Source organism: Lampris incognitus, chromosome 7 (assembly GCF_029633865.1).
Source record: "Lampris incognitus isolate fLamInc1 chromosome 7, fLamInc1.hap2, whole genome shotgun sequence".
Taxonomy (NCBI): domain Eukaryota; kingdom Metazoa; phylum Chordata; class Actinopteri; order Lampriformes; family Lampridae; genus Lampris; species Lampris incognitus.
Genome location: NC_079217.1, coordinates 23,214,451 through 23,230,464, shown reverse-complemented (window position 1 = coordinate 23,230,464; position 16,014 = coordinate 23,214,451). Strand labels below are relative to the sequence as shown.

General features: G+C 42.5%; 2 protein-coding genes across 3 annotated transcripts in view; one reads left to right on the top strand and one right to left on the bottom strand.

Annotated features, from left to right (window-relative positions):
• The window catches only part of arhgap35a (Rho GTPase activating protein 35a), an 81,990-nt gene extending 80,585 nt beyond the window's left edge, over positions 1–1,405 (bottom strand). For both annotated transcript variants that reach the window (XM_056283454.1, XM_056283455.1), the window contains exon 1: positions 731–1,405. The gene's annotated coding sequence lies outside the window, so the exon portion shown is untranslated. The remainder of the gene's footprint in view (positions 1–730) is intronic.
• A 2,451-nt stretch (positions 1,406–3,856) lies between these two features.
• Positions 3,857–15,792, top strand: ap2s1 (adaptor related protein complex 2 subunit sigma 1). Its single transcript, XM_056283149.1, has 5 exons — positions 3,857–4,001; positions 4,589–4,738; positions 9,008–9,121; positions 12,231–12,290; positions 13,854–15,792. Exons 1-5 carry the CDS (start codon positions 3,999–4,001, stop codon positions 13,953–13,955), a joined length of 429 nt encoding a protein of 142 aa, XP_056139124.1. The 5' UTR covers positions 3,857–3,998; the 3' UTR covers positions 13,956–15,792.
• The last annotated feature ends 222 nt before the right edge of the window (positions 15,793–16,014 follow it).

Genomic DNA, 16,014 nt, shown 5'->3' with positions numbered 1-16,014 from the left:
TCAGTTGTTAAAATAGGTTTCCTCAGCCTTGTGTTTTATAGCACGTCGGTTTAATTTCCACATGCTCCGATCAGTTACAGGCGTCATTACGCTAAACAATCATTTTCCTCGGAATTATCGTATCAATTTCGATCCAGAGGAGGTCGGCAACGTGGGAAAGGAACAAGCTGCGCTACGCGATCTGGAGGAAATTGTCCATCTACACTTTTGACAGTCTGGCATATCAACCAAAACTACCTATATTATGCAATTAAAGCCTTCCGCAACGAGTGGGGATGAAGAGTACCATCATATTTAAAAAGGCAAATGGGGGAAATGTGTCCAGGCCGGACAAGCCCGGTGCATTCCAGGTTCGTTGTACGTTTTTTTTTTCTTCTCCCTTCTCATGTTTGGATGAGATCCATATTTATGACTCTCTTCAATAAACTTCCCCTTTATGTTTAACACTGCTAACGATAAGGGAGAAAAAAGCATTAGCCCGGTCACACCGATCACCGTCATTATAATTACAGACAACGACTTTAAATCACTCCGCTAAATGCCCCTCACAGGACACAGATCTCATGAAATGCACACATTGAACGTTAGCCTATGCTAACGTTGCGCTCCGCTGTTGGAAAAGTACGGGGAAGGGGAACAACCAAAACCCTTTTCCCATAATAAGATTTAGCTCTGCACATTGTCCTCTCACGTGTATTATTGAAGAAAAAGAGGCAAACAGTCTACATACCATAGCATTGCTCTCTCTCTCTCTCTCTCCCTCTCTCGCTCTCTTGCTTTCGTCCACTCCTTTCTTTTTTTCTCTTCTTTTTTTGCACCTCCGCTATTCACAGCCGGAGAAGGCTTTAAAAAAGATAAGGAAAAAAATGCTTCCTCCAATATTTCACATTAACGTAGCTTCCTTTTCTCACCCCCCCAATATCCCTCTTTCAGTCGTTCTCGCTAAAGTCAAGTGTTCATTTTCCCGAGTGTGAAGTTTTCAGTATCAGATGCATTTTTAGTTCCTCCCTTCTTTCTTCTGAGACACAAAAAAAAATCCCCAAAACGCTCTCCAGAAAGAAACCCACGGACTCCACGATCTTTTCTCCGCTCCGACGTCTCGTAAGGGAAGAGAGAGAGCGAGAGCGAGAGAGAGCGAGAGAGGGAGAGGGGGGGCGTTGGAAAGCCTCGTTCGGCGTGTTTTCCTCTTGTTTCACCACGTTGTGTTGACCAATGATTATTTCCTTTGTTGTGTCAAAAATAAAGAGTCCGTCGGCTTCGCGATCGCAGGCTGTGTTCCGCGGACCGACGCGCCTTTTCTCCCGTCAACTAAACCCACACAAACTGCAAACTGTTTGCGCAGCTCGGCTCTCCGCAATCGAAATGTGTGACGGTGTGTTTAAGAGTAATTCTTTTTTTTCCAGCTTCCCCAATAATGGCGGACCTTCTCCCGAATCCAGCATCTCCCTCCCCCTCCTCCTCCTCCCCTTCGGAGAGAATAGAAACGAGGGAGAGCTGCACGCAGCCCCAGTCTCGCCGAGCGACCAATGGACACAATTACAGCGCGCACACGTATTATTGTGAATATGGTTTCATAGCCACGCTGTTCATCACTACACATCAGGCGCGTGGGGGTGGAGGGGGGGGGCAAATACACTTTTTTGTCACATTAGGAGTGTGGCATCATCTGCCATTCGGAAGCGTTTCCCTTTTAATCCCGTTTAGATCGCGGGGTCGTTGCACTTACTGTGTCCAAATGTACGAGATTAATTATGTCACGTTTGTCGCCGATCTAATTCCAGTCCTACAATCTGTCTTTCCGGCTCCGTGTGTTACGAGATCGCTTACCTTTCACAAGTGATCCATATTTTTATCTGCCAAAACAGAAGAGGTGAATTCAATATGGCTCAGCCCTGTAGATTTTGGTTTATGGCCCCCTGTCAGTGGTGTAGTGGTCGTTGAGTAGGTGAGCATACCGCGACCAAGATGGGTAGATCCCTAAGGAGAAAGTGGGTATACTCTCCCAATATATTTCAATGGCTTTTTGGCTTGATAGGTGTAAAATGATAGAAAAAAGAGGTGGGTAAACTCCGTACTGCCCCCTGTCACACATTTTTTGCTATGCCTGCCACAAGGAAATGAATTGGTGCACTCAGCCGAGAACTCGAATTTGCACCTACAACTTTCTTGTCCTTAATCTTTTCTATTCTTAATCTTTTCATTCAGCAAGCCTACCTGGTCCAGGAGCATATAGGCGAAATGGGATCCCCTTCTTCCACCTATTTTGTTTGTAACGGTCGCTTCCCCTTTAGAATCCACAACCATATCTTGGATACAAAGTGACGTTTGACTGTCTTTTGTGAAACGAATAGAACAATCAAACAACTGATATGAAAATAAAATAACGAATCTTCTTTTTTCCACAGAGAATGAAATTCGTTCATTATCAGGGATGTTGTACAGCGCTGCTGACTTTATGTGACTGTTTTGTAAAGACACCCCCCCAGTATATTTCATTAGGACTCTCGTACATTTTGATTTCTCTTGATGTTTTTCTTTCTCATACAAACACATTCTCCTTGAACTCTGTAAACCATTAAATAATATTTTAACTCTTGGTCTGAGAGGTATTTATTTGAGAGCGAGAGAGGGAATTAAAGAAATTTGTATCGCAAACACAAACTCTGTTTAACAAGTAATTTAGAAAATTATAATTGAGCAAACTGTACAACCTCTGGAAGTTTAAAGGGTGACCCACTGTTGAATACACAGTCAGGCGGGGTTCAAGGTGCGCTGGCCTTGGTTTGTACGAGTCCACAAGCTTCTGTCCAATCACGTTAATCGGTCTGTTCTCAGCAATATTTGCATGACCCCAATCATGCACAATAAGATTAGCACGGGTCAGCGTTTCTGTTTTATAACCTGGCTCTGTTTCACGTCTTTTCTTCCACCCACTTCCGACTTTCATTATAGGCCAGGCCTTGATGCAACCACTCACAGCATTGTTGAAAAGCATTCTTTAATTCACTACAATGATATGATCCAATCTTTTATTACCTAGATATCAGCAGTCTCTCTCTCTCCCCCTCTTTTTGTGTGTTCTTGAAAACAATTATTAAAAATTGACTGCTAGTATTGTATAGGCTCTGCAGAGCTTTACTGCATAAGCCCCCCCCCCCCCATTTTCTTTTTCTGTATCCCACCTCAACCCTTCCTCTGGCTACAGCTGAAATATGTCTGGGTCCCAAGAGCGAACACATTCCTCCCACTCACAGTTGCGCAATCCCTGACGATCCACCCCCCCCAACCCCCAACCCCCTCTGATTCCCCAAACGCCCGGTTCAGAAGAGCAAGCTGTCCAAGCTGCCGAGGCTGTGTTCTGCAGTGAATCGGCTACCAACCAGACTTGTAAGCAAACTCTGAGCACCGACTCTGCAGAAAATAACTGGAGTGGAAAAAAACAACAAAAACAACAAAAAAACATTAAGACTGAATTTTCTTTTAATACTTCCTAATGTGGCAGAGGTTTTGAGATGGGAGATACGAAACTGCTTACAGAGGCATTTTCTCAAAATCAAATTTAAACAAAACCTAAATGCAGCATGCAGCTTATTGATCCAGTTGTGTTAAACGTCACACGTTTAATTGCAATTACTGCTCACCATTCCTGTACTTAAATCCGGTTTTATTTGCGTTGACACTAAAGTATACTGAAATTTTTTTGACTACTCGTGATCTGAGTACGATTCAACAGTAGAGGGAGGAACAGGCATGCTGGGTCTTGTAGGGAAATCTTGGACTCCGTCAATGCTCAATACTGCAATCAAACGTCATTTCCCATCATGCAACTCGCTTTAGCCGTTTCCATTCACTTCCTGTTAGCTAAAGGGAGATAGCGGGCAAGCTGTCAGTGAATTAAATGATCTTATTTTTTATGTCTGTATGTGGTGAAAGTTTAACATTGCTGTAAAGCGTCAGCGTATTTCGGAGCTTCCGAGGACTACATTTTGGATACGAAAATGGTAACGTTATTTACCGAAGATTAAGTTGATGTTTTTCTTTTCGTATTCGCATACAACCGCTAACTCGCTAACGGTTGGACTCTGCACTCAATCGTAATTCGGTAAATAACCTTAGCTAGCGCTAAGTTAAATTAGCCAATTAACCTTAACAAATCAGAGTCAAAGATTGAAACGCCTTTGTATTAAATAGTAATGCACGTTTTTGATGAGTTTTACAAATGCCATTTGCAAGGATATACATATTACGAATGTCCAAAGGGTGGGGTTTATTATTTAAGGCTAGCTAATACTAAGCTGTCATCTCAGTGGTTGTCAGAATTTAACTATAACTGAATGTAAGGGGAACACCTAAATCCAGTTAATAAAGCAGTCGGATGTAACCTAAACGTTAGACACTAAAAGCTAACGGAAGTGCCTCTATGATGGCTACATGTCAGGACAGTAAAATCAACGGGTGCCTCACACCAGCCTGGTTTGCCTTTCTTTGTTACTCTCAGATAGTCACTGCATTTAATCTGTCATTGAATTGTTTTGAGCTTTTCTAGTGTCATCACTGTCTCTTTGATTTTCAACATCTTATTATATAGATCCGCTTCATCCTGATCCAGAATCGAGCAGGGAAGACACGGCTGGCCAAATGGTACATGCAGTTTGATGATGATGAGAAACAGAAGCTGATTGAGGAAGTGCATGCTGTAGTGACTGTCAGGGATGCCAAGCACACCAACTTTGTGGAGGTATGTAACAAATCGGAGAGGTGCGTGGATTCAAGACCTTTTTAATCACCACTTTCTGATGTCCTGTAGCAAAATTTTATTCGGGGCCATATTAGATACAACAAACTAAAACAGTAGATGAAATAACACTGTCCTTTCAGATGTACACCGATCAGCCAAAACATTAAAACTACTGACAGCTAAGTGAATAACATTAATTGTCAGTGGCACCTGTCAAGAGATGGGATATATTGGGCAGCCAGTGACCAGTCAGTTCTTGAAATTGATGTGTTGAATAAAGGAAAAATGGGCAAGTGTAAGCATTTGTGCAATTTTGACAAGGGCCAAATGGTGATGGCTAGATGACTGGGTCAGAGCATCCCCAAAACAGCAGGTCTTGGGGTGTTCCTGGTATGTAGTTGTCAGTACTTACCAAAAGTGGTCCAAGGAAGGGCAACCGGTGAACCGGCGATGGGGTCATGGGCACCCAAGGCTCATTAATGTGCATGGGGCATGAAGGCTAGCCCGTCTGGTCCGATCCCCCAGAAGAGCTACGGTAGCTAAAATTGCTGAAAAAGTTAATGCTGGCTATGATAGACAGGTGTCAGAACAGAGTGCATCACAGCTTCCTGCGTATGGGGCTGCGTAGCCGCAGACCGGTCAGAGTCCCCATGATGACCCCTGTCTGGTGTGGGAAGATGGCATCGTTAAATCACCTTTGCGGCGGCCTCACCCAGTGCTGTCGGTGCAGTGTCTTTGTCCACATCTGCATCTACATTTTTGTCTTCGTTTGTTGGCTGGGAGAGTTGGCGCTGGATCGGCTGTAAGAGCTTGGTCTGCTGCGCTGTGGGCCTAGGGACCGCAGCTTTGCCCGGAGCTGCTTCCAAGGAGGTAACACCGAGGGCGGTCTGACAGGACGCAGAAGCGGGGCAGGCTAAGCTAACTGCTAGCCCATGCAGACTGGTAGTTCCGATAACACCGAGGGCGGTCTGGCGGCGGCCTCACCTGGCATTGATTGGTGTTTTTGATGTCGTCGTGTGGAGTGCGGGGAAGTGTGTCAAGGGTGTCTGGCTGGGAGAGCTGGTGCTGGATCGGCTGGGAGGACTTGGTCTGCTTCGTGCGGTTGCCACAGGGACCACGGCCCCTGCCTGGAGCTGCGCCCGAGAAGGAGACACAGAGGGCAGTCTGACAGGACGTGTAATCAGGGCAGGCTAAACTAACTGCTAGCCCATGCAGACCGGCGGTTCCAACAGTTATCCTTGGCTGGCGTTTGTTCCCTTGGACAGTGATTTTTTTTTGTTTTTTGGTTTGGATAACATATATGTGTTAGTTTGATTATGTGTGTTCTTGTAATTCTTGAATGTGTTTTTGTCTGTATGTTGCACTGCTGTGGGCTGGAGGAAATGGCATTTCTTTTCACTTCATGTGCGCAAGTACATGAGGTGAAATGACAAAGTGTTCCTGTTCCTGTCCACTGCCAAAAGCACCTACGATGGGCACAAGGCCATCAGAACTGGACCATGAAGCAATGGAAGAAGGTGGCCTAGTGTGATAAATCATGTTTTCTTTTACATCATGTGGACGGCCAGGTGTGTGTGCGTCGTTTACGTGGGGAAGAGATGGCACCAGGATGCATTATGGGAAGAAGGCAAGCCGGTGGAGGCAGTGTGATGCTCTGAGCAATGTTCTGCTGGGAAACTTTGGGTGCTGACATTCATGTGGACTAGTGTTCAACCGATGTTTTTTTCAGGGCCGATACTGATTAATGGTAATCAAGAAGACAGATAACCGATATTTCGAACCAATATACATTTGCAGTAAAAATGAAAATCTTGTCAAAATTTAGAATACCAAACTCCAACACAAAACTTTATTGAAATGCCTTTAAGCGTATGTTTAAAAGAGAGATTTTCAACATTATCTTAAATCATCAACAAATTAACTTATTGATAGTCCGCGGTGCTGTAGCGGTCTAAGCATCGGCTTTGTGTCGATCCGACTATGGCCGGACTCGATGAAGCAGCAATAATTGGCAACGCTGTCTTCGGGAGGGGGGCAGAGTCGGCTTGTGTTCGTCACGTGAATGCATTTCTCTGTGTGTCGGAAAAAACAGTGGTTCGGCCTGGAGTCGCCTTGTCACGAAAGTGGGGAGGCGGTCTCCTTCGAGACTGCTGGCCGGAGAGATGCAGTTGGCGAACGCATGCAGTACGAGGGTGGGTGTTTGAATTAAAATAGGGATCGATTGGCCACTAAATTGGGAGAAAAAAGGGAAAAATCAGAAATAAATGTAAAAATTAACTTATTGATGCTAGCTATCGCACTCAACTTAGCTCTACGAGACTCAACATTAGCTTACATTATGACCATCGGCTACCTAAAAAACACCAACTTGGGGCGCCTCGGTGGCTCACCTGGTAGAGCACGCACCACATAAGGCTGAGTCCTTACTGCAGCGACCTGGGTTTGAATCCAGCCTGGGCCCTTTGCTGCATGTCATCCCCTCTCCCCTGCCTTTCCTGTCTCTCAACTATCGCTATCGAATAAAGGTGGAAAATGCCACAAAAAAAAAAAAAAAAAACACAATCATATGGGCAAGTAATGTTACGTTCAAAATATGGTAGCTTAAACAAGTTCCAGTTGCACTGGCACCAACGTTACTCAAAGGTAGAACTATCGCTACATATATAAACTGTTGTAATTGTTAACTGTATATCACTGTAGCAAAGTGCATTATTCAGGCAATTTCAGTGGTGTAACTGGGAAAATGGGCATGCTTGTCATCATAGAAATAGATCACAAGATTGTGGTGTGTTTGCAATTGCAACATAGAGGATTATGTTGTTTATTGCAGCTTTGGCAATATCTGCTGCCTTACCTTCAAAACACAGCTCCGCTCGCTCACTGGAGCTGCTCCAGTCTGCAAGTGCGTTACTCTGTGCCCTATGGCACAGTACCCCTCAGTCTTGATAGGCTATTACCTGTGATGTGTAGCCAATCAGATGGTGTTGGTGGCAGGACATTGCTCAAGACCACTGAGTGGCGACTACAGACAGAGAGGTGGCTTTATCAGAGGCAAAGTAGTGCATTTTTAAATTAACTTATTTTATTGGCAATCGGATAAAAAAAATAACGATTCTGATAATTGTAAAAATGCTGAATATCGGATCCAATAATCGACCAGGCCGATAATCGGTTGACCCATAATATGGATGTTATTCTGACACGTACCACCTACCTAAACATTGTTGCAGACCAAGTACACCACTTCAAGGCAACGGTATTCCCTGATGGTAGTGGCCTCGGGTGGTTTCAATTTTTTTGACTGACCGGTGTATGTGCCATGAGCACTTCAGGGCATTTAAATTCTTCAAATTTGTTCAACGTGTAATAAAGTACATTTTATACACAAGAAACAGTCAGGTTTTCCTTCCTCAAGTATCAGAAATCAGGAACAATTTACTGTATTTCTTCGATGTACTTGTGTACACAAAAGAAGCGAAATTTTGTTTCACCCAACCCACAGCAGTGCGACACAAAAGATAAAAACACACATCAAAAACTTAAAAATGACACCACCAAAAACATACAAAAACAGAATAAAGTAAAAAAAAACAACAACACACAAACAGTTAACAACACAGTCGACTCAGTGCAACACAGTCCAAAAAATCACTGTCCAGAGTGCGAACGTCAGCCAGCCTGACTGTCGGAACTGCTGGTCTGCATAGGCTAGCAGTTAGCTTAGCCTGCCCCGCTATCGAGGGCGCACCGCCCACCCTCGGTGCTTCCTCTTCGGGTGCAGCTCCAGGCAGGGCCGTGGTCCCTGGGCCCACCTGACGCAGCAGACCAGGCTCCCTCAGCCGATCCAACACCAGCTCTCCCAGCCACACACCTTCGACACACCTCCCCGCACTCCACACGACGACACTGAAACACAGTCAACACTAGGCGAGGCCGCCGCCAGACTGCCCTCGGTGCTTCCTTTTCGGGCGCAGCTCCAGGCAAGGCCGTGGTCCTTGGGCCCACCAGACGCGGCAGACCAAGCTCTCCCAGCTGATCCAACACTAGCTCTCCCAGCCATTAAACGAGAAAAAAAAAATCTAAGATCAAAATAAAAACTTCACAAACGACACAAACTTAGACATAGACGTAGATGTGGACAAAGACACTGCATATTCGGTACTGGGTGAAGCCGCTGCAAACATGAGTTTGCGCCACCCAGTATTGCGTCTGTCATTGCATGAGGGATAATGCTTCCTATACTGAATTATTTTATTTATCTTGTTTCAGTTTAGAAATTTCAAGATCATTTACCGGCGCTATGCTGGCCTATACTTCTGTATCTGTGTGGATGTGACAGATAACAACCTGGCATACCTGGAGGGCATTCACAACTTTGTAGAGGTAAGTAGCACAGACACGCATATGCAGACACTCATAACACACAGACAAACACACAGTAACACAACGAGCTGCTCTGCATGAGCATTTCCCAGCCTAATTTTTTTGTAAGACGAATGTGTCAGTGATTTCCCTCAGATCTTCCTCTCAACTTAATTTCACACCTGCGTTCATCCAGAGAAGGTAGGTTTGGTTAAAAATAATTTCAATCCCATAAACCATCCCCTAAACATGACATAACAGCAAATATGTGCATTTACAGCAGAATGTAAAAGCCGTGTACTATACCAAATAGTGATCTCAGTGTCAGTAGTAGTTTTATTTATTTTCTATGTTGTGGACAATATGCACATAAATATATCAATACATTAAAAAAGAAAAAAAAAACGTTCCAGCATCCCCCCAACTCTGAGAGCAGGATAATTGGTTTGGATAATGGATGGATTAAAAAAAAAACAACTTTGTATTCGCATCTATAATCCCATGGAATGTTTTGAAAATTGTCTTTTTTTCTTATTTACTTGGTCTGCTTTTATCTTGTAGTTTTAATAACACGTATTCTGCTTTTGCAGAATTCATGTTCCCCACAGGTATAATCAAAGTTTCATTCTATAAAATTATATCTTGTTTCATCTTATCAAATTATGTCTTATCATTATCACAAATTAATGTGTTACAGTTCAGGTGAATGATCCGTCCATCCATTGTCCCAACCGCTTATCCTGCTCTCAGGGTCGTGGGGATGCTGGAGCCTATCCCAGCAGTCATTGGGCGGCAGGCGGGGAGACACCCTGGACAGGCTGCCAGGCCAGGCCGCCAGGCCATCCCACTCAGGCGAATGATGCCACAACAATTTGATATAAAGAGTATGGAGATAAGCTGTAATTCTATCAAATTTGACATTCTTCAGATCCAGAAGTGCTACACTTCTGTGCCAGTTTTCATCATATGCGACTGCTGACAGTGGATACAGTGACAGATATTAACTCAGTTTTGCTAAATGTAGGCCTACAGTAGTAAGATAAAAGAACAAACAACTGATAAATCAATGTTGACTGAGTTTGAGAGCTATCGTTCTCAATATAAGTTAGTGGCCACAGTTATGTTTTTTAGAGAATGCATTTTGTACCCCACTGAGGATATGAAACAGTAAATCAGTGTAAATATAAATTGCTATCATGGGACAAACTGCATTGGCAATAGGAACATTACAAAGGCCAAAAAATGTTATTTGGGGTCTCTGGCAGTTATTTTAATTATTTTAGTAATTCTCATTTAACTCCAATGTAGGACTTACATTGATTACATAGCATAATGGCAAATATTGTAAACAGAAACATTCCAGTGTTGTCTCGTCCTGCCTTTTCCGACAATGCATGGATTTAGTTACCATCCAAGCCAGCTGGATTCGTGTGATCACACAAATGTGCATTTAATTGACAAAATGACAGACTGTGCAGTGTTACTGTAGTTATGGGATGTCAAAGTTAAATATTTCAGCATAATGCAATTATTGTTTAACTTTTAATAACCTAACCACACATTCATGTTCTTTTTTGGCCTAGAGAACTTGCAGAATAGTTCACTCCAAGCTCCCTATTTGAACGATGGCTCAACTGTTACCCCCCAAGAGAAGCAATTCAGATTCTAGGTGTTCCTTTCAACGGCTTTGTGAACTGAAATGCTGTGATTCCTTCACAGTTTGATAAGCAAGCCTCTTGTATATGTTATATAATTTTGACTTTTTTTTTAATTCTGCGCCAACACACCACATCCAGTCATGTGAAAGCAGATTTTTCTGTTAACTTTTTTTTCCTGTATGTGCCGTTTTTCGTTGCCTTTCAGTTGTCTCTAACAAATATGTATGAACGTGAAAGAGGGAACTGGATCTGGAGCTTTAACTAAGACAAATTGTAGAACCTGATTTGTCCCAATATCACAGGGACAAAAATCTTTTTGGACAATTCATATGAATTGAATTGTTGGTCCAAGTCTTACTCAACTCAAGGAATCCATGCATGTATATTAAATGTTTTTGTTTTGTTTTTAATAATAATAATAATAATAAATCAATCTTATATAGCGCTTTTCTAACACTCAAAGTCGCTTTACAATAAACAGGTTGAAACAAGACAACAGATAAACATAGCACAAACATACAGGGGTGGATGGGAAGGGGGGCTACGAGAGGGAGAAGTGGCAGCCACACACGATGCCAGCAGTACTCTCTGACTTGAACGGATACAAAAGGGCAAGAAAAACAAAAAAAAACAGCACTGTGGACGTTGATTTTCTGTAGGGGTTTACCCCCGTAGCCTATTCCTCTACCGAGGTATCCACTAGGCAGTGGCACTATTTAACCCATATCTGGGGACTGGTTCTTGGGCATCAAGGCATATCCACACACCAGTGGGCCTGCGTACCGCACATCTAGGGGCCAGACCTCCTCTGAGTCCCTTGTAGTTCAGCCAGGGTCCAAGGTGTACCCAGTTACCGTGTGTCGCCACGAGGAGGCACTACACAGGGCTTGCTGTTGGAGAGGCTATGTACCGGCAGGGAGAGACTTATGTGCTCGGCTCTCCTGTTGGCATTTCTGCTAGCCAGCGGTGAAGGTTGAGAGTGAGACGTGACAGGCACAGAACACTACACCAACACACTTAGACACTTCACAACAACCCCACTTCTTACAGAATGGGGGCTATTTTGTACAAATAATTCCCACACAATCATCCATTTTTGCAACTTTTTTTTTTTTAACATCATGACCAATCTGATGTTTGATGCTTTAATAAAAATTCAGCTCAGCATTTTCTCAACTAGGAGTCAATCATTGAGCGTAGGAGATGACGGCAAACCACAGCTGGAAAAGGATCTCTAGGGCCGCAAAAATAAGAAAGGAGCAACATTCACTTTATTTTATGGGTTATTAGATGGCTGTCCCTGTGGTGGAAGTCAGGCTATTACAGGGTTGTTAAGTTGATGCTCTAACCAATTCACTGTCATCTGATTTCTGCACCACTATAAGTGTCCTCTTCTACACTGAAAATAGACTTTTCTGTCATTTATCAACTGATGTAGATGAAACTTAAACAGTCTTATCTTTTCCTCCAAGGTGCTGAATGAGTATTTTCACAATGTGTGTGAATTGGACCTCGTGTTCAACTTCTACAAGGTAACGGTGTCAAAAGCTTCTTTTTGCCTTTGTTTCTGAATCAGCCGAGAGAGAAAAATTCAAACCATAAACATACTGAAGAAAGCAATATTGTGTGCTGAAAAGAATATATGTTTCAAAATTAAAATAATGCCTTGGCAACTGTAGTACAGTTCACAGCCACAGCCATGTCAGTTCTGCAGGGGTGGGGTGTATTTGCCTCTGAAAGAAATGGCAAGTAATTAACACTTATGAGCGCTATCCTCACTGGTGTTACCATGAAAATGAATTACCCGAGGTCTTTCTGAATGTCTGCCAGCATGCTGAACCTTAAAGATGCACTCAGCCCTGTTTGCAAAGTGGTCTTGCTGGTTGACATCCTGAGGGAAAGTGGAGAGAATTCACTATATGGGCACAACATGAGGAGCATCATCTAATCCAAATATAGTCTTTTTTTTCCACTAAATGATGAAGCGCCAATCTCTGGCCTACACTTTTGAAATTAGCTGTTACTTGTTGCCCTCATATGCCCCAATATAGAAAGAGGACTGAATTGTGCTTTCTTAGATTAGTGTTAATTCATTTTTACACTGTTACCTTGATAATTGTGTATTTCCCCTGTAATCATCTAAGAAGTAAACAAATTGATTTTTCTCATGTTTTGAATACACTGTCAGGGGTGAGGGTTGCCCTACAACCTGCTTTTCAGTGCAGAGACTTGATTCAAGCAGAACAAAACTAAAGGGTGTTGTTTGGTATAGAGCACCAGTCATTACTTTCACCCTGTAGTTTGATTGAAGTCAGGAGTCTTTAGACAAAAATGATTTGAGTTTTAAACCTGTTTTTCTACATTAGACTGAGGGGACATCCATCACTATCTCCATAATTTTGGATTTGGAAATAACTTTGGTTCTGGTAACAGGTCTTGCTCTTTAAGAGTAGCTCTAGTTTTGAGCATTCATTATACGGTATATGAACGGTTGGTTGGTTGGCATCATCAGCTATGATGTTGGCCGCCGAAAAATATGCTCAACAACTGTCCGCCATTGGTCTCGTCACATGCTCCGATGGCTTCTGTTTTACCCATTTTCGTCCAGTTTGAGATGTTGTCCATGTACGAGATTGCTGGTCTGCCTCATCGCCTTTTCCCTTCAACTTTGCCTTGCAGCATATTTTTCATAATACTGCAGGTCTTATGATGCATAGCGTGGCCGAAATAGGTATATGAACAGATATGGTTGCAATTATTTTTTTAGATGCGTTGAGGAGCTTGAGATATTGGATTTTTATTGTACGATCCCTTTTCACATCTGTTGGGGTGATAAATGAAAGCAAATACTATCCTTCTGTATCAAGGAAGTGAGGCAAATCAATAGGTCCATTTGATTTGATTTCCAAAATCAAATCAAATGTCCGTTGGTTCTCGGTATCACCTTTTTTTTTCCGGTTGAGGCGATTCTCCATCAGCATGTGTTCATATGGTTTGGTATTGGCCTGATTCTTGTGTTACACTGCATCCAGTGCAGCTATTATTACTAGGTTCCACTATATTTGTCTTCTAATCTGACGTGTCTGCCCTTTCAGGTGTACACAGTGGTGGATGAGATGTTCCTAGCAGGTGAAATCAGGGAGACCAGTCAGACCAAGGTCCTTAAGCAGCTCCTCATGCTCCAGTCACTTGAGTAGGGACCCAACATTCATCATGTCTGCCCACCCTCTAATCCCACCCTAATCACCTCCTCTACCTGTTGCTGTCTGAAGAGGACCCCTTCTCATTCGCTCAGCTCCATGGAGCATGCTCCTCCCCTAACAGAACTTGGGAGGGTTTGCTCGGTCAGCAAAGGTTTGCTGTCCCAGAATGTTCAGAAACAAATATACTTATTCTACCCATTATTGTTTAGATATCGATAAATATATCATGTAGAGATCTAGTAACCTTTGTTAAAGAAATCTATATGTTGTGCCCATTTGCAACATTAACTGTTGTACTTCACTGAATAACTCACTCAATGTAAAAGGCCTTGTCTTTCAATATGAGCATATATATATATTCATGACTGACTACAGAACAGCTTCATTGCAATCAACTTTACCTTCTATTCACTAAATACGAGAGCCTGCAGTAGTAATGAGTTGTTTCACATTGGGGCCAGTTTTTATCATTACTGTGCAGCATGGTGGAAACAAAGATCCGCCAGACTCTCACTTCTCTCCCACCCATCCCCTATTCCTATCCCCCCTCAACTTTTATTAGCACTGCTGTAACTGACAAGCACAGTGCAACATGAGAAACTGCTCACGATTAGACCACTTTGATGGAAGACCAGCTTCACAACAGCCTGGCAACCAACTCCATGAAATCCATGCAAATAGATTGCTATTTATTGATATTATAATTAGATCTTTTGTGGCGCTCGACTCATCCTAGCTACAGTGAAGTTTTCTTGTGCAGCAATACAGATATAAAACAATCATTAGGAAAGCCCTTTTGAGCAATTGACCAGCTTTGGTGGGCTAACAGTTCAATGGAGTGCACTTAGCAAAGTGCTATTGAGAGGGTGTTATGGGAACCTGTGTAATGTTGCAACGCCACTGATAATGAACAGTAAGTTATGGTGTCTTGGTTGTACTCTGTATATTGCTTTGAATTTGATTGCACATCGAGTTCTAGGTCATTCTATGCAACTCTGAAATAAGTGGTGCAGGTTGCACTTTTAAAACTTCAAATGTAAATGCACCCCAGAATTCATAGATATTGGAACAACAAAATACAACTGGACAGGTTTCGTCACTGATATTAGTGTAATTTTGCTCAACGCACTGCCCTGGAGTTTGCTTTGTATGGTGTGTAGATACAGTTTCTCTTACAAATGTGTAATTGTGTGACACTATCATGTTCATTCTGGAATTTTTTTTAAAACATTACCTATCCGCTAATGTGGCCTGTTAAAGATGAGTTACAGATGAGTATTATAGTTGTTTTGGTAGCATTCATATTTGGATTGTCAAAGCATCACAACATGGCTTAAAATAAATTGGCTTTACAAATGCCCATCAGGAGATTTATAAACCATGACAGAATGTCACTTCCATTTATCTCCCTTTTCTTGAATCCAAGGTGTGCGATAATGCCTGCCATACTCTGTTACACTAGTCCAGTTGTGGACACAAGGGAGTTATAACAGGTTTCACACTGAACTTTTTTTTTGTAATTTTTGTTTTGTATGATTTGCCTTTAGTGAAAGATGTACCGATTACCCTCCTGTCCACTTCTGTGAGTTTGTTGATGGAAGATGTGCGTTTTTAGTGTAATGGTCTCCTGTTCCAACTACCCACAGCGTCGTATCCCCTTCTGTGTATATGATAAAAACAAATGAAGTATGACATAACTTTAAAAAAAAAACTGCTTCTGCCTCTGTTGTGCTTTCAGTGTATCAAGATTTTTTTTCCCTTTGGGAATAATTGCAATCCCATGTTATTTTTAAGTCAATATCCCAAAATTTAGTGAGCCATTAATTAAAAACGGAATCATTTAGCAAATTACAGCACCTACAATGATTTTGAAATTGACTTTTTTGTACCTAGATTAAAAATCTTTTGGCCTCATTCTGTGTAGCAAAGCTACAGGAAAGTGGATTATGACTCAACTGTGCAGGTACTGTATGTTTCATGAGCTCTTTTAGTTAAATGCTGGTATGTGCCAAGCTCTGATGAATCTTTCATCATTTGAGGAAGTAGATTTCAT

What these genes read in the sequence shown, in the direction of transcription:
- ap2s1 (XM_056283149.1), top strand. An exon ending in AGCACACCAACTTTGTGGAG is followed by an intron (nt 4,739 to 9,007) that starts GTATGTAACAAA and finishes ATCTTGTTTCAG; the next exon opens with TTTAGAAATTTCAAGATCAT. An exon ending in GCATTCACAACTTTGTAGAG is followed by an intron (nt 9,122 to 12,230) that starts GTAAGTAGCACA and finishes TTTTCCTCCAAG; the next exon opens with GTGCTGAATGAGTATTTTCA.